Source organism: Molossus molossus, unplaced genomic scaffold, assembly GCF_014108415.1.
Source record: "Molossus molossus isolate mMolMol1 unplaced genomic scaffold, mMolMol1.p scaffold_m16_p_9, whole genome shotgun sequence".
NCBI classification, from domain to species: domain Eukaryota; kingdom Metazoa; phylum Chordata; class Mammalia; order Chiroptera; family Molossidae; genus Molossus; species Molossus molossus.
Genome location: NW_023425403.1, coordinates 10,368,408 through 10,394,896, shown reverse-complemented (window position 1 = coordinate 10,394,896; position 26,489 = coordinate 10,368,408). Strand labels below are relative to the sequence as shown.

Below are 26,489 nucleotides of genomic sequence, written 5' to 3'. Positions count from 1 at the left end.
GAAGCCGGTACACTCTGTTTTGTTCTGTTCTGTTCTTTCCCACCACGTTTACCCAGGAAATCAACATGAAAGCGAGCGAGAGACAGGCTAGGTGAGAAACCGGCTCCAGCGAGAGCAGGCGCAGACTGTTACAGACACAGATGCCTTCATCTATTTGTGGAAGCCACGGAGATGCTGATGGGGGGGGGGGCGTGCATCTTCCTGCTGGCCTCCCTGGGGGGAAAGCTTCCCAGAACTAAGGGATGCCCCCGGGACCAGCGCAGCATCCGTCACTAAACCTGTGCCAGACACACCCTCCCGTGACCACTCAAGGCCCAGTCCACCAAAAGAATAGAACCCACCTTCTAAACAGGGGTCTAGCCCTGGCCAGTTTGGCTCAGCGGTTAGAGCGTTGGCCTGCGGTCTGGAGAGACCCGGGTTCGGTTCCCGCTAAGGGCACGTACTTCGGTTGCAGTTTGTCCCCGGCCCTGGTTGGTCATGCGGGTGGCAGCCACTCGATGTGTCCCTTCACATCGATGTTTCTCTCTCTCTCTCCCTTCCTCTCTCTCCCTCCCACTCTATCTGTACAAAAATGGAAAAATATCCTCGGGTGAGGATAAAAAAATAAATTAAAAAAAAAATAAACAGGGGTCTAAGATGATGGCCTTGTTGGAAGAACTCCACTCTACATGTAGTCGACCTTTAACTCATAACAGGAAAATCTGCTGGTTCCTGGGTCTTCAGGCACCTCTTAGTCACAGGAGGTGAGCGGGGACCTTTGTCCCAGAGCACCCCCTCCAGCCTATGGAGAAGTGTTGACCCCATCTCGGGAGAGGGGGTGGATCACTCACCCCCATAGATCCGCTTCCCCTTAGAGTAGACGAGCGATTCTGTGCCAGCCTGGACCAGCCAGGATGCTAACGGGAGCGGGAACCAAAGCCATCTGCGGAGTCTTTGTCTCAAAGATGCTTCCCGAAAGAGTACAAGTGACATGTTTGAAGCTCACCTGGGTCACCAGCACTGCCAATTCGATTGGTGTGTGACAGGAGTATGGAGACCCTACACAGTGGTCAGGAGAGAGGATCCATGATGAAAAAGCTAAGGGGCCAACTACAGGAAACATGATTTCACCATTTGACACTTTAAAGTACCCTACAACTGGGCGTTCACTGCACGCATAGATCCTTTCTCTCCTCGGGGAAGCCCTTTGGATGTTTTTGAAAAAATTATGTGTAAGAGGTGGAGAATGTCGTTTAGCACACACACCAGCCGGTCAACACAGCAGCTCTACGACTCAGGGGTGGCTCCTCATAGTTGTTTACCCAGACAGCAAAGAAGAGTGAGAGAGTTTGTACCCCTGGGGTGCAGAGTGCTGAGTATGGGTGTTGGAAAGAGGAAAAGAAATGGTATCAAACCATGTTGTGGGGTTTCTGAGATACACCAGTAAAAGTTGTAGGGACTTTAAAAATTATTTCCTGTTGCTTTATGCTTCCTGGAATGCAACACCTTGTAAAAACTGAATCACACGAGGCCCCTGTTTATGTTTGGGTTTCAGGCGTTTCTTCTAAAATAGTCAAAACAATTCAAATGGAAAACAGGGTCCTACATCCCTCCCACGAGGTCTCTCTACTCACTGTACCCAGACCTGATACCCTTAGCCCCTCCAGCCCTCTCCTGTGACGCACTGAGAGGCCCTCCTTGGCTCCTGGCTTCAGTGATGCTTTCCACACCCCCTTCCACTTGTGCCCCGGTCCTCGGTGTCTGTGCACCCCCGCTCTGCTGAGACACCTCCCTGAACCCAGGGGCTCACCGGAGAACATCTAGAGACAATGACTCTGTGAAGGAGACACTCGTCATGATCGTCAAGTTCTCATGAGTCTCTTGCCTTGAGAACAGGGTGAGTGAGCATTATTAGAATGATTTTAAAAAATTTATAGACAGGGTGTATTATTTTTGAATAAAGGTAATAGGTTAAGAACCTTTGCTCATGAGAAGAGTTCTCTTAATATCATTATTCTTAGATATGCTGAAGAAAGATAACATAGTTGAGTGAATAAGATGTATGCACCTGCTTTCAATGAGTTAAAATACTAGGAATTGTCCTCGGCTACCGAGTGGGTACGTGTCCTCATGGTTCTCCAGTTGCAGCTGAAACCTGGTCCCTTCTCAGCCCCTTCTCTATGCAGGGGACCTTCTGTTGTGTACACATCACAGGGTGCTTAGGATGGGACCACATTTACTCAGATTTGAATCTCTACACCTGTCACAGTGTATCATCCATAAGAGCATTCAGTAAATGTGAGTTGAAGGAATAAACTAAACCAATACATTCCTTAACCATTGGAGAATTTGCAGAGTTTTTATTTTATTTTAAAAATATATCAGTCCACATAGAAAAGCTTTGGTTAGGGTCAAAAAAACTAATTGTAAAGCTTTGGGTAAAAAACCCACTATGTTTGGATCTCTGGGCTTTAAATTCAAAACACGATTTGTGCAATGCCTACGTTTCTGTGATGAAATAAAAGGTTTTGCCTTTTTGATATGTGGGTCTTCAAATTTTCAAAATTGCATTTTATGGTTTTTCCTTTTTTGTTGAGAGAGAGAGAGAGAGAGAGAGAGAGAGAGAGAGAGAGAGAGAGAGAGAGTTGGGGGAGTTAAGAACGAAAACCAGCGAACAAACAAGCCACTTTGATGAAGCAGAGTCAGCTCATGAAGCATGTTGCATTCGGTGCCAAATGACACTCACTAAAACTGCAGCGATATTTCATGCACTTGCCAAAGTTTGTGTTATTTTTACTTTAAAGATGTAGCAGATTACGGCAAAAGAAGTAATTGAAGCCTAATACATCAAAAGAGTCCAAACGCTTGTGTCTTTGACTTCTGGCTTCTCTTCTGGGACTAAGCCGTGCCCCGCAGAATCAACCCTGGTGTCTCAGTAACACTCCATGTGGACTGTGGGTTTTTTTGCTTTGTTTTGCAGAGTTGAATCTATTTTCCACCGTTCTGTTCCAAATGTCATTGTTCAGTGCTGAAGCTGTAACACCCCTATATAGGAAGAAAGGGAATAAACTCCATAGCATCTACTTGTGATCTTGTAGGAGGAGAGTCTGGCAGGGGTGTGAGAACACTCTCTGGGGAGAAGCTAACCCAAGTTCCACAGGGATCTACCATTTCCATACTGATTCATATTTAAACCCCAAGCCATGAACAATGGGTCAAATTTTGCACACAGTGTCCTCAGTTTAACTTAAAATAGCTTCAGATTTGGCACAAGAACTTCACACAAAATGATCCCACCCTCAGTCAGTTATTGGACTTCTCACCCCATTGTGTGCCTTGATGGGACAACCAAGAGAGAAGAAACAGCGATATTAAAAAAGAAATCGAAAGCCAATCTTTGTGCTGTTCTGTGCTTCCTAAATGTGGTGGAACAGCTTTTATGAACAGAAAACAAAGATTCAGTATAAAAATACCTTAACAATAAGCTGCAACTTTGTGTTCTATTAACACAGGTAGACACTGTGAGGTCCATCAGATGATCGGGAACTACATGTGGGACCCCAACACCAACAAGTCATTTGACATCGGTGTCAACAAAGACAGCCTGATGCCTCTCTGGTGGAATGGATCAGAACCTCTGTGGGTCACTCTGACCAAGGCCAAGAGGAAGGTCTATATGTACTACTGGCCAGGTGAGTACATCCAGGCCCTTCCGACGTTCAAAATCTCAAAACACTGCGGAGTGTCTGAAGACAAAGACTGTGGATGACGTGTTTGAAAACCATGCAGGGTTTGGAAAATGGTATTTTTATTCAAGAAATGTGTCTTATGAGCATGTTTGTAGAAAACTTTGAACCCTCTAACACCAGACCAGACACAATACTATTTCCTGGTTCCCCTGGTTCAGCAACATTGTCACAGTTTATCATGCTTTTTCATGTGCAAAATTTTAGATATACAGAAAAGATAATCACAGGATGCTCATTTGCCAGACAAAAGAATTTGGCATATCATTTCTATAGATTTTGAGCTCCCCTACTATATTGAAAAGATGATTCGGAGCACTTACAACATTTCAGTAGTACATTTAATGAAGTCCCCTTGTATTAATGTTCGACTTTACTTACTGCAATGAGCTAAGTAATCGTGAAAACTCCCTGGCTGCTGCGAGGGTCTTCAGGACACTCTCATCTTGACAGTGGGAAATCTTTCTTTATGGATGAGAGGATCTGGTGATAACAAAATAACCCACTCTCTACTCATTGTCTTCCCATTAGGCAAGTGGGCAACTTGACTTTTCCTTGCATATGACTATAGACATGTTTTCCCTAATTCTTATTGGTGCAACACTGATGGCTGCCATTGTGGAAGAAGGGAACAGGGGAGGTCTAGAAGAAATGAAGGGATCAATAGGGAGAAGCAGCCCAGCGGTTGTGGCTCAGTGGATTGAACATCGTCTCATGGACTGAGAGGTCCCAGTTCAATTCCCAGTCGGGGCACATGCCTGGGTTGCTAGCTCGATTTCCAGTAGGGGGCGTGCAAGAGGCAGCCAGTTGATGTTTCCCTCTCAAACTGATGTTTCTATTACTCCCTTCCTCTCTCTCTAAAAAATCAATAAAAACTTATTTTAAATAAATAAATAGGGAGAAGCAGCTGAGGGGATCTCGTTGGTCTGGGTCGGAGGGTGGCAACAACCTGATAGAACTGTGAGAGCGTGGTGGGTTGTGGGGGACACTGGCAGGTGGGGGTGGGGGAAAGCAGAGAGAAGGATGAGTGAGTCAAAGCTGAGTCACAGATGGCCAGCACTGAGGGCCTGCAGCAGGAGCTTGGAAGATGCTGGCTGGAGGTGGTCACGTGGAGAGCTGTTCAGGGCACTCAAGGCTGCGACACCTCGGAGGAGCACAGAACACGGGCAGAGGGAGACGATGGGAAGCCATGCTGTGGCGAGCGCCCTGAAAGCTTCACAGGGCGGAGACTGGCCTTTGTAGGTGAGCTGTGAAGGCTGGAGCAGGCTGCGTTCGATCAAAACTGGGCACAAGAACAGGCGGACACAGGCTAGGTCTGCGGCAGATGGAGTGTCAGGGGGCGAGCTCGAGTTTCCCAGGAAGACACCCGGCACTGTGTCCGCAGCAGCTACCGTGGATGACACGATAAGGAGCTTTCGAGCACAGGAGGGGTTTCAGAGAACTCCATTACCTTACAAGGAGACTCCACTCCTCCCAGAGTTGGACGTGTGATCAAGGAAACAAGACAGTGCATCAGCCAAGCTGATCAGACTTGCTGAAGGAGTCAAGCGATGGGTTCAGCCCAGTGAGCTGAGGTCTAAAGCCAAAAGACGGTGCTGCAGTTTGAGGTCATTTTCAGAAACCGTTATCAACAAATACAAGGGCCCACGTGTATAGACATAGGAGAGGGAACAGATTAGCATGCTGCCTTAGGGACCACCTTAAAACAAACCCAAGGGCCATCAAGATGAACAGAGCCCGATGCCACGGGGCCGTCTTCCATGGTATCTGGTGAACCCAACACTCTGTGTCTTGGAACTTGAACTCCGCATGAGCAGTTCCAGAGCATGATTCTTTATCTCATCCTGGAGTATTTGGCTCCCTAGTCATAATAAACAACGTGAATTTCTCTATCACTCAGTGTCTAAAATATCTCAAAGCTAATTTGCATGTAAAACATCTTGTTGCTCCTCCAAAACAGCTCCTCAAAGGGCAAGAAAGGGCCAATCACTTTCTTTGAGTCAGCGTTCAACAGCTAATACGATGTGCAGCCTGAAGATCTGTTTCTAGTGTTAACTACCAGAAGGAAAGAAGCTAAAAAGATAGCCTCCTAGAATTTCCTCGGTGACCTAAGTGAGGATTCGCCGAAGAACTAGCCGTGTTCAAGTCTTGATAGAAATTGGACGAAAAGCCTTGTTTCCTAGACACTGTCCAGTCCTTCTGCCCTGGGTACACGAATAAAGGCTCTCTGAGAGTCTGCTATCTTTGAAGGCCCTGCCGCCGGCCCAGCAGAGTCGCTCTGGCACCTTCCACTCTTACTGGCTGACAGCTGAGGGGTTAAGGGTCACTACTCTCCTTTCTCCCTTCCCCTCGGTCCCCTCCAGCCACGGCTAATACCACAGTGCGTGTTCATTTGTCTCAGCAAGATGAAGCGAAGGACAGTGGCATTTCTTCTAAACATGACTTGATTTTCTTTTTCTTCTCGAATCCTCCTCTTCCTTCTCTACTCCCACGGGACATTACGCAGACCTCTCGATGAGGCCTGGAAAGTCTTCATTGCTCCAGTGAGCTGTGTTATGACACTTTGAGTCTCGCCATTAAGTCAATATTTAGAAGTGCAATTTAGAAATGGCAGTAGTTCAAGTCTTCCTGTCAGGTAGATAAAGCAGCAGACTGAAAAATTGATCAGCGGTGAGGAGTCCCAAATACCGCACCTCCAGTCTTGAGAAATTGAATATTGTAAACAGACCCTTTATGACCCTGCCCAGTGCTGCCATTGAGCTGTGCAGGGGAAATGTGCCAAGGAAATGATCCCAGGCCCTCAGTGGGCTATTTCTTTGGGAAAGCTCGAAGAAATCAGCCAGCAACTACATAACCAGGACCTAGTAGTGTTTTGCAAAGAATTAGAGCTGATTGTGTTCGTCCCTGATTTTATTCCGCTGCCCGGTCCTTGTGGCCTGAGGCCCAAGGAGTTTTATGAGAGGGAGAAGGAAGACACTCCCATATCCATTTCATCTGGAGAGTAACCCAAAGCAGAGAAGGATGCCTTTTTTGGACAACCAGTGCTGCCTTCACAGTGGTAGTGGTTTTCAAGTTTATTCTTGTGGCTATCATGAAATACAAAAAAGGTACAAAAAATAGTGACCTTTTAGGAGTCTGTGATTCACTCTTTGGAGTGAGCACTCGAACACGCTGAGCTCCACACCCTTCCTCGTGAATTTTGCAGTGTTCTCTCTACAGCGGAGCAGTCAGGAAAACTTGGGGGCACCCCTTCGTATGGCCCTGGGATGGTGTTGGGTGTAGTTCTGGGCTCTTCTACTGGCCTCTGTCCTGGGCAGGTGTTCAGGCCAATAAGACACCTTCTGTGTGGGGAAAAAACACATTTCCACCTGGCTTCCCCTCCCCAGATTCCGGAGATGAGCTGGGTGGGCAATTAATGGTGGGCAATCTGACTCAGTATCTGTCATGTTTTAGTTGTTAAAATCAAGGTGATTTCACCAGAATAAGTAAGGAGGCATATCTTGGCTATTGATTAAGAATTGTGGATTGTTCACAACATCTTCTCCTTTCCTGCTGTGAGGGTTCCCGACAACCTTCCGCGGGGCTGCTGACCAGACCATGAGGCACAGGGAAAGTAGGAGCCAGCATCAGTCACACAAAAGTGCGAGTGGACATTGTGGCCAGGTTCTTTGACTCTATGTGACTTCAAATATTTGGATAAAAACTGGAATTTTTTTTTCAGGCAAATATTTGACATTGCAAATACAAGGGATCCAGATTTTCACTAAGTTTCTCAATAACATCACCAATTTATCATTAACGTTTAAGACGTATGGAATTTTAGAACCAGGAGAGGCACACACATGTAGTGTGCTGGTGGTTCCTACACTAGTCAGTCAAGACCTCTTTAGGAAACTGGTAAGAACTATGGCTTCCCTTTTCCAGAACAAAACACCCACACATACTACACTAACAATTTTGTGTTCACGCAATACAAGAGATCACAATGATGAGAACTGCCAAATGGTCTTCCATGGCAACACGTATTTCTATAATGTCTAATTAATTTGATTTTTTAAAAATGCAACATGTACATATGTTAACAAGTCACCAAAGTATCCAATGAAACCCAAGCTCTTGTAATTAATGTTGTCTGGCAAGAGTAGACTTGGATCATATTCTCTAAGACTCTTGGGGTTGAATTTACCTTGAGTCATTCTCTTTGTGTGTCAGTAACGTTGGTAAAATCTGCATCACTGATGTTGTCTGTCTGTGTCAGCAAGAAAAAGATTACAAATTCTCCTCCAAGTTGAGGTTGTCCCAAAGAAGTAATCTTTAAAAGCAAGATTTCTAGGCATCACCATTTCTTTTTTTTTTTAAATAGTCTTTATTTTTTTTTAAAAAAGCTTTTTATTGTTGACACTGTTATAGATGTCCCCCCATTTCCCCCCTTTGCCCCCCTCCACCCAACCCCTGCCGCACCCCAGGCCTTCACCACACTATTATTTGTGTCCATGGGTTATGCATATATACACATATGTTCTTTGGTTAATCTCTTCCAGTCCTCCTCATCCCCTCCCCTCTGACATTTGTCAGTCTGTTTCATGTATCCATTCCTCTGGACCTATTTTGTTTGTTAGTTAATTTTGTCCATTAGATTCCACATATCAGTGACATCGTGTGATATTTGTGTTTCTCTGACTGGCTTATTTTGCTTAGCATGATAATATCCAGGTCCATCCATGCTGTTGCAAAGAGTAAGAGTACCTGATTTTTCACAGCTGCATAGTATTCCATTGTGTACATGTACCATAGCTTTTTCATCCACTCATCTACCAATGGACACTTGGGCTGTTTCCAGATCTTAGCAATTGTAAATAGCACTGCTATAAACATCAACCATTTCTGCTGCAGAGAAATCGAGGAGACGTTGCCTCTCTGGACTGCTGCCTGGAGAAGCAATTCCTCTGGCGTTGGAAAGTTTTCACAGCTATCCAGCCACATCCAATCCCCTTCCGTATAATGGTATCTTGGCCAAAAGAGCTCATAGTTTCTCAGGATCATCCATGATGGTAATCAGAAAGCCTTAGGGAGAAATCCAGGGATGAACTTTCATTCTTCATAAATCATGACAAATCTGTTTCTTCATAAAACGTCTTAAAAGGCTGTGACTCAAGGCCCAGGAACAGGCTCTCAGGAGACAGCTATGAGCAAAACCAGATACAGGCTCTTCTCGCCCTCTGTGAATTTACCATCCGGTCAAGGAGACAGACGATAATCTCACATTAGCCCAAATAAATGTTAAAGTACACTTGTTAAGAGTATAATAATGAGAAGCATATTGCACCATGATATCATCTAATAAGGGATCTGGTTTCATCGGGGAGCATGACTTAACACCTGAGAGGGTGCACAGGGTGGGGAGCGAGAGCGGGTGCTGGTGGGACAGGGCATCCAGACCGAGGGAAACAGCAGGTGTTAAGCTCCTGGAAGGGACGGGAGATGCACAGAGACACTGAGAGGGGAGGGTGGTGTAGGTGAGCTGGAGAGGGGCTGAGGCCAGGCCGGCACTGTGGTTCAAAGTGAAGAATGTATTCTTATCGTGAGAGAAATAAGAAGTCACTGGAAGGTTTTAAGGAGGAAGGTGACAGTATCACACTGAATTTTGACAAGACTGTTCTGGCTGCAACATGGAGGCTAGAATGTAGGCATCCACCGTGGATGGACAGGGGGTGACCCACCGGTCAGGACCTAGGAAAGAGGTGAGAATAGCTTGGACCAGGATAACAGAAGTGGTAAGAAATGGATGGATGGCTGGGACCAAGGGATGGATTAGATTTGAGGTTGATTAAGAGATTGGGCCAAGGCTGGGAGGGTCTCATGTTCCTGTGGCACTAATAGCCTCCCTGGATTTGCCAGCAACTCCCAGAGCCTGGGAAGGGGACCCAGAGAGAGGGGTTCTGACTGAGTGGAGAAAGGGCCCCAAAGTTGGCTCCTCCTGTATTAAATCAGTCCTCAGTAGAGAAGGCTAGGGTCCTGGCTTTTGGTGGCTGAGGGCCATCCTGCACCATTCCTCCTAGGCCTGTGGCACAGTCTTGGTGGGCACTAAACACCTCCTGGTTGGCCAGTGGGCAGGAGGGCTCAGCCCCCTCTGCTGTGCCTTCCCTAGCTGGGCCAGTGGGCTGCTGCTTGTGTGGTTAGAATGTGCTGGGACACAGAGATGGCATGACGCCCCAGCAGAGACCTTCGTGTGCAGACAGCTCTGCCCTGTCCTGGTGTTCGTGGCGTGTTTCCAGCCCTTCACTGGGGTACTTGGGAACCTCAGGGAAATGTAAAGAGAAGAGCCAGAATGTGGCTTCCAGACCAATTCAACCACGTTCGTGCTGGGGACAGTCACTTAACTTCTCTGTGCTCCAGTTTCATTATTTGTCCAACAGGGGTGACCATATGTACTCTCAGGCTTGCTGGGCATGTGGAATGAGGTAAGATATGTATGGTATTTGGCCAGAGTAGACATTCAGTCCATCCTCTGCCCCCGGACTCTAGAACAAGATCCTAGCCTGAGTCCATTTCCACGACAGGGCGGCGAGGAGGGGTACTCTGACCTGATTCACTCTTAGCCCCGAATGAAAATTCTGGAATTCACATAAAAAATTCAAACATACACTCCAGCAAAAAACACAGAGTGACATGCAAGCTCTATTTTAACTCGCCAAAAGAATTCTGGGACAGGCCATCAAGACCAGTAAGGGACAGGAGGGGGTGTTCCCAGAAAAGGGGTGGACAGCTGGGTCATTGAAGGGAAGGAGGACAGAACCTGGAGTTTTATGTCTCGGGTTGGAGGGCACAAAAGTGGACAGGGTGAGCCATACACACGACCACATGCAAAGGTGAAGCTTAGCAGTGGGCAGTGTGGGCACTGGGCTGGCCCCTAGCTGTTGGTCCGAGGATTGCAGACAGGTGGCTTTGCCCCTGCATGCTCAGCACTCATTCCTGGGAGTGACCTACAACCATCTCAGAGGTCAGGGCCCAAGGTCTTCTCAGACACACAGGGAAAGGGCCGTTTGCCAGACTTGGAGATCACAGGCTTGGACTTGAAGGGCTGGGGGCTGGGGAGTCCCTGAACAGAGTTCTAGCAACAAGCTGCCGGGCTCCGCTCTGCAGCAGAGAAATCGTGAGCATCTTGCATCCTGAGTTGGCCTGGTCTGTTGTAGTCCAAGTACCGGGAAACCACCTGTTCGGAGAAGGAGGCTTTGGTTGGGAATAAATACTATGTGGCGCAGAGGTCAAGACGGCTTCCTGTGGGGGCAGCCTGAGCTCACTGTAATCATGACCATTTGTAAGATTTGGATGACCTTGAAGCATGTGCCTCAGCCCCGGTAGTGTCTTATGAGGGGCCCCGGGGACATCAGTCCAGCAATGGTCATTCATTCCTTACCTGGCTCCACTTGGGAGGAGGGCAGACCTTGACCCTGGCCTGTAGACTTTTCCGTCTAAAGCTAACCGGCAGTGTGGATGGTGTGGCTCAGTGTATGAGCATCGACCCAGGCACCAAGAGATCGCTGGTTCGATTCCCGGTCAGGGCACATGCCCAGGTTGTGGCCCGAATCCCCACTGTGGGGCATGCAGGAGGCGGTCAGTCGATGTTCTCTCCCATCAATGTTTCTGTCTCTCTCTCTCTCTCCCTTCCTCTCTTTCTAAAAATCAATAAAGAAAAAAAAATAATAAAGCTAACTGGCAGATTCAGAGATCAAATCCCGCCTTTAGCCTCATTCTGCCTTGCTGTGGTATCACCACCGACTTCCTAACGTGGAGCCTCAGCTTGGGGAGCACACAGTCCTTCTCCCCGGTTCTCTGCCAGTCACCTCAGAAGCCCACTGAGTCATTTTCAGTTGAGATTTTGGAATCTGCTCTAATAGACTAGTTGCTTCTCATCTCATTTGTCCCCTAGGCTTGCTCTCTGACCCTGCACACAAGGCCAGTCTTCAGTGACATCCTGTGCTCGGCCAGCCCACCTCCTTCCTTCTCCATCAGAAGAGAGGAGCCGCCAGAGGCCTCCCAGCCCAGGGGGCCAGGCTGACCCTGGGGACCGGAGGCCCCTCTTTCCCCAAGGACCTGTTCCCATAAGCTCCTGTGGCCCAGCTGCATTTTCCTGGAAAAGGGTCCATGTTTCTAAGTGAGTTAATTGGCTTAGCTGTTTTAATAAGCTCTCTTGAGACATGTATTCAACAGTTGTACACCTGCCTCATATCACAGAAAATGTAGCTCACAGGGGTTATTGTTACAAGATGTGTCGAAGTTGGCAAGCGGACCTGTGCTCTAGGAAGCGGGAGAAATGTGATTTTTATGGGCTCAACTTGGTGGTCCTTAAAGAGAGTTGCCAGGAAGCAGGGCCCAGGCAGGAGAGCCACGTGAGGGACGAGGGCACCCCAGAGCTGGGCAGTGACCGCCAGCCGGCGGGGAGACCGTGGGACACTCACGTCTCCCGTCCGTGGCTTTGGTTTTCTCAGCTGTCGGGCGAAGGGGTCGACGTAAGGCTGCCATGAAGGCATCTCCGGGGCTTTGCTCACGCTGTAGTTGTCACAGATTTGCATCTTTATTTCCACAGTGTTGTGGCTCATGGAAGTCAAATGTTGTTGTGACAGAATAGGCATATAAAATAGCTTTCTGATGAGGCAAGTTCAGCGTTTTTGGAGAAATGTCCTTTTAATTAATTAATTTATATATTTACTTTGCACAAAGGTGCCTGCACTTAGTGGTGGCCCTCTGGTTGTCCTTAAGTTCCCTCTGACTCTAAGGTTTCTCCTCAGGGAGTGTTTATGAGGTTGTAGGAGAGGACACGCGCCCAGCCTCAGGTGGGAACATCCAATAGGAAGGTGGACTCCAGACAGGGATGAGACTGGGTCCTAAAAATGGACCCTAATTAAGGGCAATTCCCTTCAAAGTTCACTGGGAATGATGAAGAAACAGGGTGGAGTCAAGGCAAACACACCCTTAGAGTGGCTGTGAAACCAGAATCCTACTCCAAAGTTCCCGTTTGAGCTGTGAAACAGCGGATCCAGGCCACAGACCCTCTGTTTCCCCACAGATCCCTGAGCAGAGGGTCAGACACCTGAGTGGCCTGCAATGACCTCAGCTCACCCGACCCCGTGCTCCCGTGAAGCCGTGACATGGCCTGGAGGCCGCAGCCTGGGGTTGAGCAACGCGCCCGCGACCACAGACTCTGCCTGTGGTCGGTAGAAAGGGGAACATGGACTCCTGGGCAGGGGGCTGTCTCATGAGAGCCACACAACACCCCCCAGTCAGCTGACTTCCATCAGACAGACCAAGGAAAACAAAACAAAGCACCCACACCAATTCACCTAGGAAAATGAGCATTGCTCTCTGTAAAACCATCCCCTAATTCATGTTCCATGGCACTGCGACTGTTGTTTCCTGCCGGCTGTTTTCTTTCTCATTTATTCATCCTGAGATTAGAGGCCAGGGGAGGGCTTCTGCCTTCTGAGACTTCACCAAGGAGAGACCACTCAGGACAGAGGGAGCAGAAGGATTGTATTTGCCCCAGTTTCTGGCTACTTGGGTATGAGTCCAGTCCCTTCCCGGGGCACATGGAGGTGTGTGGCTCCTATTCAGAGTGACTGTCTGCAGGACTGGTGCTCAGGGCATCTCCGATGGGTTGAGATGCGATCTTCCCAGCCCATCGTTGGCCCTCTGGCTATTGGAATAGATGGTAAATGATAATGTCTCATTTGCTCTGCTGTGAAGGGTCTTCCTCTTTCTTTTCTGCATCCAGAACTTCAGCTGTGGGATAGACAACTGGAGGAGAAGAAATCACACCACTGTCGGTCATATCTCACCTCCAACTCCCCACACCACTTTAAGCCCAGCTGCTTTCTTTTTTTTTATCCTCACCCGAGGATATTTTTCCATTTTTTGTACAGATAGAATGGGAGGGAGAGAGAGGAAGGGAGAGAGAGAGAGAAACATCGACGTGAAAGGGACACATCGAGTGGCTGCCACCCGCACGACCAACCAGGGCCGGGGACAAACTGCAACCGAAGTACGTGCCCTTAGCGGAAACCGATCCCGGGTCTCTCCAGACCGCAGGCCAACGCTCTAACCGCTGAGCCAAACCGGCCAGCCAGCTGCTTTCTTAACATGAACATCACAGTTGCCATAGAATAGAGTTACTGCTGCCTAGATTTCTATTTCAAATAGAACTGGGTTCCCAAAGATTTATAAGAACAAGATTAGCTAAAAGGGATAAAGGGGATCGATCCTAGGCATCTCAGCTTCTATATGTATTGTGAAAACTGTCCTGACTAAAATACGCCCTTTGTACTGTGCATGGGAATGGAATCCCCCTCAGCCATCAAGAACCTTACTGGGGTGCATTGCTCCAGGATATGAAAGCATTCAGGCACCAAAAAGAGGTTCAAAATATTGGTGTAGGTGTTGAGAAAGTGAATGCATCTAGTGATAAAAATAACAAAACTTCTTAAAAAACGAACAAACAAGGATTTTCCAATTCTTGCTTTTAAATTATTTTTAAAAAAACTTAATTGAGTTGTCAGCTGAAACATTATTTAAAAATTTATGATGATAGATCACTACGTGAACGTTGGCATTCAAAGAAGCACTTCAAAGAATCAAATGACTTTGGTACAACAAGCTACTTCTAATTCTATCTTATTTATGTGAACAACTTTCTTAATATTTATATTTAACAAATAAGAGTACAATGGATTCTGGACGTATCTCATTCTAGAGATCAGTCATATTTATCTATAGATATGTGAGTTAACTGTAAAAAGCATACCTATTCCTGACCTGGCCAGTGTGGCTCAGTTGGTTGGGTGCCATCCAGTGCACTGAAGGATTGCTGGTTCGATTACCAGTTGGGGTACATACCTGGGTGTGGGATCAGTCCTCAGTAGGGGGCATGCAAGAGGCAACCTATTGATGTTTATATCGATATTTCTCTCTCTCTCCTCCCTCCCTTCTTCTCTCTCTAAAAAGTAACAAAAATATTGAAAGCATATCTATTCCTTTCATTATGAGACCCATTTTAAATAAAATGTCACTTTTTATGTTTGAAATTATTTATTGAAATCGGGGTTCTACTTGGTAGAATGACAGGCTTAGTTGCTTGAAACAACTCTTTTCTCCAACAACAACTAGAAAGTCTGCTGGACTGTGTGTATATGTGCACATGTGTGATGGATTAGAGACATGCAAAGACCCAGGGAAGAGGTGTTTCTGGCAATTGCTATCACATCTCGCTCCCAGTCCGGCACTGATCTTAAAAGCAGCAGCTGAGAGGCTGAGAATCTGAACTGAGCTTTTAATGGAAGAGGATGGGGGATGTGAAAAATTTGAGTTTATAGCCCACCAAGGAGAAGAGACCTCATAAACATCCCAGACTTTCAGTTGTACAATAAAGAGTAATAAACACTCTAGGAAGAAGAATGAGCTAGAAATAGAAAAGAGGTGAAGACTTCTTGACCACTGAGCCTTCATTAAAACAAGCTGAGTTTGAATCATCTTAATCTCTGACTAAATCCACTTTGGATTAAGATGGTCTGCCCAGAACCCAGGTGCCCATCATAAGCAAAAGCATATATGCTCTAGAAGATAACATATAGAGTGTCAAATGATATCTATAATTTTACATATATGATATGCAGCATTCAATTACAAAAAATAACCAAAATATAGGAAAACAAAGCCTGACTAAAAAACCAAGAGGAAAAAAGACAGACGATAGACACAAACCCCACAGATGACCCAGATGTCAGACAAGGACTTTAAGAGCACTACGATAAAAGAACTAAATGACAAAATGGAGACATAACTGTAGTAAACTGGAATCTTTTATTTAAAAAGTGCATTCTAGAACTGAAGACAGTTATCCAGCTTAAATGTGGACAGACAAAAATATGAAAAAGGTAGAAAAAAATGTAAGAGACATATGGGACATGGTGAAAAGGCCACAGAAGTCTCCCTACCCCCCCCCCCCGCCCTCAGAATGAGACATAGATAATATTTGAGAGATAGTAATTGACAACTTTCCAAAACATTCAAGATATATCAAATCATAGACCCAAGAAGTGTTATGAAACCAGGAAAGAACATCATGAACTTCTGAACTATAGAAAACCACAATGAGAAAAATCTTAAAAGCAGCCAGAGAAAATTGTTCAAAGGGGCAGCAATAAGACTGACTGCTGATTTTTCAACAGAAATATTGGAACCCAGAAAGACAGTGGAATATCTTCAAAGTGATAAGACAAACTAATGATCAACTCAAAATTTTATATCCAGTGACAATATCCTTTAAAAAAAAAAATGAGGGCAAAATAATAACGTTTTCTAGGAAAAAAAAAAACTCTGAAAAGAAATACTAAATTCTTCTGGCAAAAGGAAAATGGTCACAGTGAAAGCACAGGGATGGAGAAAGGAATGAAGAGAACAGAAAAAGTAAATATGTAGGTAAAAGTAAATTAATAATAGTAACAATGATTTAAAATCCATAGAGCATTAAAATGCATGACTACAGAAGCACAAAAGGTGGGAGAAATGTAAAATGCAGAGTTGAGGTATTCAAATGTCTTTGCAGTACCTAGGAAGTTATGAAAGTGCAAATTTATACTAGACTACTATAAACCAATATTTTAATTCTTTATCATCTCTAGACCACTGTGCCAGGAATGGATCAATTAAAATTTATAAATAGCAAGCTAGTAGAAGAAGTGAAATGGAGCAAAAATAATAATATATATTAATCCAATAGAAATCAAGAAAGAAGAGAAAAACTATCATATGTGTAATGAATATAAGACAGTAAGATGGTTAATTTAAACACAAAAGTATCAGTAAATACATTACATTTAAAATTTACATTTTTAAATATTTTATTAAATATTTAAATTAATTGAAATACTATTTATATAAAGTTCAAAAGCAGGCAAAACTAACTGATAGTACTAGAATAGTGTTTACGCTGGGAGGGTAGTGACTAGGAGGGAGCATGAGAAGGTGCCTCTGTGTGAAAGTAACATTCTATTTCCTGATCTGGGTGCTGGTTACACAGCTGTTTTCACTTTGTAAGAATTCATTGAATAGTATCCTTATGATTTAGTCACATTTTTGTGTTTATGTTAACCTTTATTAGAAATTTACATTAAAAAGAACTATGATTAGACTGATAAAAGCAAAACTTAATATATGTTGCTCATAAAAGACATACATCAAATGTAAGTATGCAGAACAGATGAAAGCAATAGCATTTTAAGAAATATGGCACATAAACACTAACAAAGGAGAGCTGGTTCAGCTATACCATCGTGTAATCTCTAAGCCTAGTATAGTTTTAAGATAAAGAAGAACATTTTATGTTGATATAAAGTTCAATTTACCAGGAAGAAAACCTAACAATCCTTGATTTTAATGCTCCTAATTGTACAATCTCATAATAAAAAAAGCAAAACTTGGCAGAACTAAAAGGAAAAATGGGTCAATTCACAATGATAGTAGAGGTTTTAAGACATCTTTCTCAGTAACTAATAAAATAGGAGAACAAAAAATTTAAAAGATATAGATACACAACATAATTACCATATTTACCTAATTGAGACACTAGAACACAGCACCCAACAACTGCTGAATGCATTTTACCATTTGCTAGAGCACATGGAACGTTTGTCACATGTGACCAGATGTTAGCCATAAAGCATTCTCAACAAATTAGAAAAGTCTGAAATCATACAGAATGTGTTCTCTGACTACAGTGTTAATTACAATATACTCAATAATGAAAAGAAAATTTTAAACCCTCATATATTTGAAAAATAATCAGATACTTCTAAATAACTCAAGGTTCAAAGGAGAAGTAACGGGGCATTTAGAGGGTATCTTGAACTTGGACTGGGGAATAGTTAAAATAGTACATATGATGCACCTGGACAAGTGGGATGCACCTAAAGTCATGCCTTTAGATTTAGAATCAATGTAACATATTTTTGTTCTTCTTGACTCTTCATTTTCATATACATTTTAGAATCAACCTGTCGATTCCCATACATACACATATGCATACACATGCACACAAATATATACACACACACAAACTGTTGGAATTTTTATTGGAATTACACTAAATCTATAGATCAACTTTGGGAAAATTGATATACTTATAATACTGAGGCTTCCAATTCATAAACATAATATATTCTACTTTTTAAGGTCTTTTGACATTTCTCTAAATAAAATTTTTCTACATAAAATTCTTGAGCCATTTTATTAGATGTATTCTTACAACTTGTATGTTTTTATTCTATAGTAAATGGTATCTGTTTTTAAATTTCATTTTCTAATTTTTGTTCCTAGTACACATAAATATAATGACAATGTTCTTTTAGTTATTTTATGTTTACCCCGTGCTCCCTGCCATACGCCCAACTGGATAGGGGCTCCAGCATAATACTGAATAAAAGATAGAAGTCATGGTAGGAGGCAGCCTTATCTCATTTCTAGACACATTTTACCATCAACTATGATGTAGGTTTTTCTGCTAAATATTTTTATCAGATAAAGGATTTAGTTTACTAGTTATTCAAGTTTATTCTAATAAATTCTAGCTTAGTTTACTATGAGTTTTTATTATAAATGACTTTAGAATTTTAAATATTTTTGTTTCTACTGAGATAATCATATGATTTTTTACCTTTATTCTGCTATTGCTGTGAATCATATTGATAAATTTAAAAATATTAAACCTATCTTTTATTCCTGTAATAAACTCAATTAGGTTTGCATTTATTATTCTGTTTATATGCTGATTTTTGAAAACTGAATATTCACACAATAGAATTTTTGTGTCCTCATTTGTATATCAAAAGAAAGTTGGGAAGAAATGAAAAATTTCCTGGAAACCAATGAAAATGAACACACAACAACACAAAATCTATGGGATGCAGTGAAAGCAGTTCCAAGAGGGAAGTTCATAGCACTACAGGCCTACCTCAAGAAACAAAAAAAATTTCTAATAGACTATCTAACCTCTAGCAAACAGAAAGAAAACCCCAGAGCAAGTAGAAGGAAGGAAATAGTAAAGATCAGAGCAGAAATAAAGACATGGAGACCAAAAAATAATTCAAAGGATCAATGAAATAAAGAGCTGGTTCTTTGAAAAGATAAACAAGATTGATGGACCATTAGCTAGACTCACCAAGAAACAAAGAGAGAGAACCCAAATACACAAAAGCAGAAACTAAAGAGGAGGAATAATAACTGACACCACAGAAATACAAAGGATTGTTAACAAATATTATGAACAATTACACAGCAACAAATTTGACAATCTAAGCGAAATGGACAAATTTCTAGAAACACATAGTCTCCCAAAACTGGACCGGGAAGAGATAGAAAACTTGAACAGACCAATAACACAGAAGAAATTGAAGATGTAATCAAGACTCTCCCAGCAAACAAAAACCCAGGCCCAGATGGCTTCACGGGGGAGTTTTACAGAACACTCAAAGAGGAACTAATACCCATTCTCCTCGAACTATTTCAAAAAATTCAAGAAGAAGGAAGACTTCCAAATTTGTTTTGCGAGGCCAGCATAATTCTAATTCCCAAACCAGAAAAAGACACTACAAAGAAAGAAAACTACAGACCAATATCCCTGATGAACATAGATGCCAAAATCCTGAACAAAATACTAGCAAATCGAATCCAGCAATACATCAAAAAAATTATTCACCATAACCAAGTGGGATTCATCCCAGGGATGCAAGGCTGGTACAATATTCGCAAATCAATAAATGTGATACACCACATAATCAAAATGTAAGATAAAAATCATATGATCATATCAATAGACGCTGAAAAGCATTTGAAAAAATCCAGCACCCATTTCTGATAAAAACGCTCAGCAATCTGGGATTAGAGGTATCGTATCTCGACGTAATAAAGGCCATATATAAAAGACCTACAGCCAACATTATACTCAATGGGCAAAAATTAAAAGCATTTCCCTTAAGAACAAGAACAAGACAATAATGCCCACTTTCACCACTCTTATTTAACATAGTACTGAAAGTCTTAGCCACAGCAATCAGACCGGAAGAAATAATAAAAGGGATCCAAATGGGAAAGGAGGAAGTGAAACTGTCATTATTCACAGATGACATGATACTTACTATATGTAGAAAACCCTGAAGACTCCATCAAAAATTTACTAGACTTAATAAATGAATTTGGCAAAGTAGCAGGATACAAAATTAACGTCAAGAAATTGATGGCATTCTTATACACCAATGATAAACTCACAGAAAGAGAAACTGATAAAACAATCCCATTTACCATCGTGGCAAAAATATTAAGATACCTAGGAATAAACTTAACCAAAGAAATAAAGGACCTATTTGCTGAAAACTACAGGTCATTGAAAAGAGAAATAGAGGAAGATATAAAAAAGTGGAAGCACATAACTTATTCATGGATTGGAAGAATTAACATAATTAAAATGTCCATATTACCCAAAGCAATCTATAGATTCAATGCCATCCCCATCAAAATACCAATGACATACTTCACAGAACTAGAACAAATACTTCAAAAGTTCATATGGAACCAAAAAAGACCCTGAATAGCCACAGCAATCTTGAAAAAGAAGGACAAAATAGGTGGGATCATAATACCAGATTTCAGGTTATACTACAAAGCTACTGTAATCAAAACAGCCTGGTACTGGCACAAGAACAGGCATATAAACCAGTGGAACAGAACAGTGGAACAGACCATGGAGAACCCAGAAATGGACCCAAGGCAATATGCTCCATTAATATTTGACAAAGGTGGCAAGAGCATACCATGGAGTAAAGACAGACTCTTTAATAAATGGTGTTGGGAAAATTGGACAGCTACATGCAGCAAAATGAAACTACACCATCAACTTACACCACACAAGAATAAACTCAAAATGGATAAAAGACTTAAGCGTGACTCATGAATCCATAAAAATCTTAGAAAAAACTGTAGGCAACAAATTTTCAGACATCATACACAGCAGAAATTTCACTGATACATCCCCTACGGCAACACAAACAAAGGAGAAAATAAACACATGGGACAACATCAAACTAAAAAGTTTTTGCACAGCAAAAGAAACAACCACCAAAATAGAAAGTCAACACACTGTATGGGAGAGCATCACTGCCAATGATACATCAGATAAGGGGTTAATTTCCAAAATATATAGAGTACTCATACAAGTCAACAAAAGGAAGACAAAGAACACAATTAAAAAATGGGCAGAGGAACTGAATAGACACCTCTCCAAACAGGACATACAAATGGCCAAGAGACATATGAAGAAATGCTCAACATCACTAATCAACAGAGAGATGCAAATTACAACAACAATGAGGTATCACCTCACACCTGTCAGAATGGCCGCCATCAACAAATCAGCAAACAAGTGTTGGCGAGGGTGTGGAGAAGAGGGGACTCTAGCACACTGCTGGTGGGAATGCAGACTGGTGCAGTCACTATGGAAAACACTATGGTGATACCTCAATAAATTTAAAATTGAACTGCCATTTGATCCAGTGATCCCACTTCTAGGAATATACCCTAAGAAGCCTGAAACACCAATCAGAAAGAATATAGGTACCCCCATGTTCATAGCAGCACTATTTACAAGAGCTAAGATCTGGAAACAACCCAAATGTCCATCAGTAGATGAATGGATAAAGAAGCTGTGGTACATATACACAATGGAGTACTATGCAGCAATAAGAAAGAAAGATCTCTTATCCTTTGAGATGACATAGAGTGACCTGGAAAGTATTATCCTAAGTGAAACAAGCCAAACAGAGAAAGAACAGTTTCATATAATCTCACTTATTTGTGGAATATAATGAACATAACAGTCTGAGGAATGGGGTAGTCCCAGAGACGTGGAAGTGGGGTACAGACTGACAATTCCCAGAAGAGGGGGTAGTGGGGGAGAGATAAACCACAGAACTTATATGCGTGTATGCATGAACAATGGACATGAACAACAAAGCTGGGGACAGGGCAGGGAGAGGGGGGAATCAGTGGGGGAAAAGGAGAAACATCTGTAACAAAAATAAATAAATTAATAAAAAATATTTAAAATTAAAAATTAAAATTAAAAAAGAAAGTTGGAAATTATCACTAAAAATATGCTTTTGGTTTCTTATCACAAAAATAACAGATACTTATTTTAGGAAAGTTAGTTCACTTTAATAAGCAATAATAAGAATATAAAAGTCAACCACAATTCCTCTTAATCAGCTAGGAATTATCTGCCACAAGTTTTAGAAAATCTAGCCAACACTGAACAGTGGATGGAATAAACGTACAGGAATTTATTTGTATCACATAAGAAATACTCTAAGTGGTTTACGTGCTTAAAATCTAGGCTCTTTATATCCTTCTGCTCCGTATTAGCACATTAACTTTTTATCCTCACATTGTTGCTTCATGGTTTCAAGATGGCTGCTGCAGGTCCAGAGATCATGCCCTCGCAACCTGCATTCCCAACAGGGGAAGGCAGTGCTAGCCATGAAGACAAAGCCTTCCACTATAAGTACCTTCCAGATAAAAATGCCAGTACTGGATCACAGGACCATTTCTAGGCATAAGGGATGCTGGGGAGGTGATGAAGCTTTCCTCTATAGGGAGAGCTGGGAAGGGAAAAGGGAATTCAGAATGACATTGGTTTAGCTAAACAAACAAATAAATGACTACCAACCAAGCCACCCAAAGTTTGCCCTTTCTTATATTTTGTTATATTCACTTCCACTTTTTTTTTACATGAGTATGCTTTAAATAGTTACAAAAATTAGAGTATCCTTTACATACTATTTGTAGCCTTTTTTTTTTTTCACTTGAAATGTTATGCCAATAAATACAAATAGCATAATGATGTTAATGCCTGTATGGTATTTCATTATTTGGATTACCATAATTTAACCATACCTCTATTACCAAATGTTTAAGTGACTTTTTAATTTTATATTGCAATAAAGATGCTTGCATCTATAACTTTGTTTTCTTAGAGTATGCTCCTAGAGGTAGTTTGCTAGGCAAGGCATGCATACGGTAAAATTGTATGAATATTGCCTAACAACCTTATTGTCAATGGATGAGAGTCACTTAGGAATCCACACCTCGGTCTGTGCCTTATATTGGAGTTTTTAAAATCCATATGTGTTGATCCATAGTGAACAGGGAAATCAATTTATGAGTTCTAATCAGTATTTTTTTTAAGTACATAAAACAGAATAGAATGGAACAAGAAAGTATTAGTGTGCGTTCTCATAATTCGGCGCAACTTTTGTTTCCTCTGTGAGTGTGTGTGTTTCTGTACTTGTCATGCAGCAATGTGGGTATTTTGCCAAGTTTTAAAAGCATTTCCATAGAGGAACTCTTATGCATGCCTTTTGACTTCCAGCATTCATTTCTTATTTCTGTTTCCTGCTTGCCTTGAGAAGAACTTCTAGAGCAGTAATACATTACAGTGGGGATGGAATGTTCTGATTTGCTTCTGACCTAACTGAAACTACATCCATGAAGTTTTGAAATACAGAATTTTTACTGTTGTTAATAACTAGTCTGTCGGTGAAGTTTTCATTTCCTCTTTACATAAAGTTACATAAAGGTTTTTGTTTTTATTTATAAGAAGTTGGATTTAATTTTGTTAATTGTTATGATTAATTCCTAATTGTATTACCTGTGGTCAGGTAATATGCATTTTGGCCTATAAAATTTTGTTTTGGAAGTTGAAGTTTTCTTTGTGGGCCAATATGATCAGTTTTTCCAACTCTTATGTTTGACAATAATGTACATTTTATAAGATAAAATGTCCAATATCTATTAAATCCAGCTTATTGATAATAACATTCAAATCCTCCATATATTTATATCTTACATTTTACATAGATACATTTATATATCTGTTATTTTTTATATCTTTCTACTTACAAAAAGGTTTGTGTTATACATCCCGTGTTTACTGAGTATCTTGATTGCATTATTTTATCTTCTGCTTGACCTAATCTCATGTATTTTTGTTTATCGTGGCCCCTAAGTATACAAAACCCATGGCTAATGTGCAGTAAGAGGCCATACTGAGTGACCGGGAGACGAAATAAAATGATGAAGGACTATGAAGGTGGAAAATCAGAAACGGCTATTGCTCTCCAGCCAGGCACGCCCCTTCCACCACAGCTACGGTCTTGAAGAACAAAAACAAAGTGATGATCGAAGGGTCTGCTTCCTTTTGAAGGCAATGAGACTAACACCAATTTGTGACGGGTCCCTATCAGACACAGAGAAACTTCTAGAGACCTGGATTGAAGACCAGACAGGAGCATTTTTCTCTCAGCACCATGCTGACCACGGCCAAAGCAAAACGTTTGCAGCGTTGAAAAACAAAGGTTGGACCCAACTATGATGTTGAATTTACTGCTAGTTCTGGGTGGTTTAAATGATTCAAGAATCATTATTAATTACATAACGTGAAAGTAAGTGGCGAGTCTGCACGTACTGATGGAAAGGCAGCTGAAGAATTTTGGAAACTCTAGATAAGCTGACTGGAGGAAAATTACTTGCCAAAGCAAATATTCAATATTGATAAAACCTCCCTAATCTGGAAACAAATGCCTGAAATGACTTTCATCCATAAGGAGGCCAAGTTAATATCAGGTTTCAGGGCTTTTAAGGACAGGAAACGGTCTTGCTGGTGGCAGGCTACAAACTGAAACCCTTTGTGATCTGTCACAGTGGGAACCCCAGGGCCTTCAAGCATGTCAATAAGCACACACTGCAGTGTCTTGCAGGAGCAGTAAGAAATCAGGGATGACCCAGCTCCTCTTCCAAGAGGCCCTCCTGGATTGCCATGCCAGTGAAATGGAGGAGGACTGTTGGGAGAATAACATACCTATAAAGATTTTGCTTATTGTTGAGAATGCTCCTGGACATCCTCCTTTTACTGGTGATCTTCATCCCAACATCAGAGTGAATTTTCTCCCTCCAAACACCACCTCTTGGAGCCACCCAATGAATCAAGGAATTAAAGCAGCTTTTAAGGCCTATTCCCTGAGGGAGACTTTTGCTCAGGTTACCATGCAACTGAGGAGACACTGATGCAGTTCTGGAAAGATGACAACATCTATGACTGCATCAAGAACCTCGCCTGGGCTTGGGATGATGTCAACAAGGAGTGTGTAATGACATCTAGAAGAAAACATTCAGGAGGTTTGTTTATGACCTCTCTTCCTCTAAGGATGAGGAGGTTGCAAAAATGAACCAGTCTGCGGTTGCGATGGCAAGCAACTTGGGTGTGGATGGGAATGACTTTGAGGATCTCCTACAGGTGATTCCTGAGAAACTGACTAATGAGGAGTTGTGGGACTGGAACAGGCATGCATAGCTGAAGAAGAGGCAAGAGAAAAGAAAATTGCAGGAGAAGAAAAAGAAAAACCTCCTCAAAAATGCAGTGAAGGGTTTGGCAGAAGCTTTTGCAGACCTCAACAAGCTCCTTAAGAAGTTTGAAAACATAGACCCCAACACCAAATGGTTTTCACTATTAGAGGGAAATGTTCATGGTGCATTATCCACTTACAAGCAAATTTATGACCAACGAAAGAAACAAACAAACCAAGCAAGCCACCATGGACTTATTCCTGAAAAAACTGACACCTCCTCAAGAAGAGCCTCAGGCAGGTCCTCCGGCAGGTGTTCCAGAAGAGGGCATCGCTCTCATAGGGAGGACAGCTCCATGCACGTCACTGCCCCCGAAGGACCTGCAGAGGGACAAGAGATGTGGAGGTAGAGGACAGTGGTATCGATGATCCTGAACCTGTATAGGCCTAGGCTAATGTGTGTATTTGAGCCTTATTTTTAACAAAAAAGTTTATAAGGTAAAAAATAAATTTAAAAAAATATAAATAGGAGCCCTGGCCGGTTTGGCTCAGCGGTTAGAGCGTCAGCCTGCAGTCCAGAGAGACCCAGGTTCAGTTTTCACTAAGGGCACGTGCCTCGGTTGCAGTTTGTCCCCGGTCCTGGTTGGGTCGTACGGGTGGCAGCCACTCGATGTGTCCCTTTCATGTCGATGTTTCTCTCTTTCCCTCTCTTCCTCTCTCTCCCTCACGCTCCGTCTGAACAAAAAATGGAAAAATGTCCTCGGGTGAGGATAAAATATATATATGAAAAAGCTTATAAAATAAAGATATGAAGAAATAAAATATTTTTGTACAGCTGTACACTGTGTTTGTGTTTTAAGTGTTATTATAAAAGTCAAAATGTTTAAAAGTTTATAACGTAGAAATGTTACAGTAAACAGGTTAATTTATTATTGAAGGAAGAAAATGCTTTTTATGAATTTGGTGTAGTCTAAGTATACAGTGTTTATAAAGTCTACAGTCGTGTGTAGTAACACCCTAGGCCTTCACATTCACTCACCACTCACTTACTAACTCACCCAGAGAAACTCCCAGTCCTACAGGGTCATTCATGGTAACTGCCCTGTACAGGTGTACCATTGTTTATCTTTCATACCATTGTTTATCTTTCATACCATATGTTTACTGTACCTTTTCTATGTTTAGATACACAAATACTTACCATGTGTTACAGGACAGGTCTTACTGTCCCACCAGAAAATTACATGAGTTCCAGCTGCTCATTTTCACTATCATTTGATATTTTACAGAAATCTACTTGGATATATAACCATATCCACTTGCT

General features: G+C 42.2%; 1 protein-coding gene across 3 annotated transcripts in view; it reads left to right on the top strand.

The window, feature by feature from the left end:
• The window catches only part of ENPP6 (ectonucleotide pyrophosphatase/phosphodiesterase 6), a 93,530-nt gene that overhangs the window by 32,048 nt on the left and 34,993 nt on the right, over positions 1 to 26,489 (top strand). For all 3 annotated transcript variants that reach the window (XM_036250072.1, XM_036250071.1, XM_036250073.1), the window contains exon 2: positions 3,492 to 3,671. In XM_036250072.1, the coding sequence (XP_036105965.1) occupies positions 3,492 to 3,671 (180 nt within the window). The remainder of the gene's footprint in view (positions 1 to 3,491; positions 3,672 to 26,489) is intronic.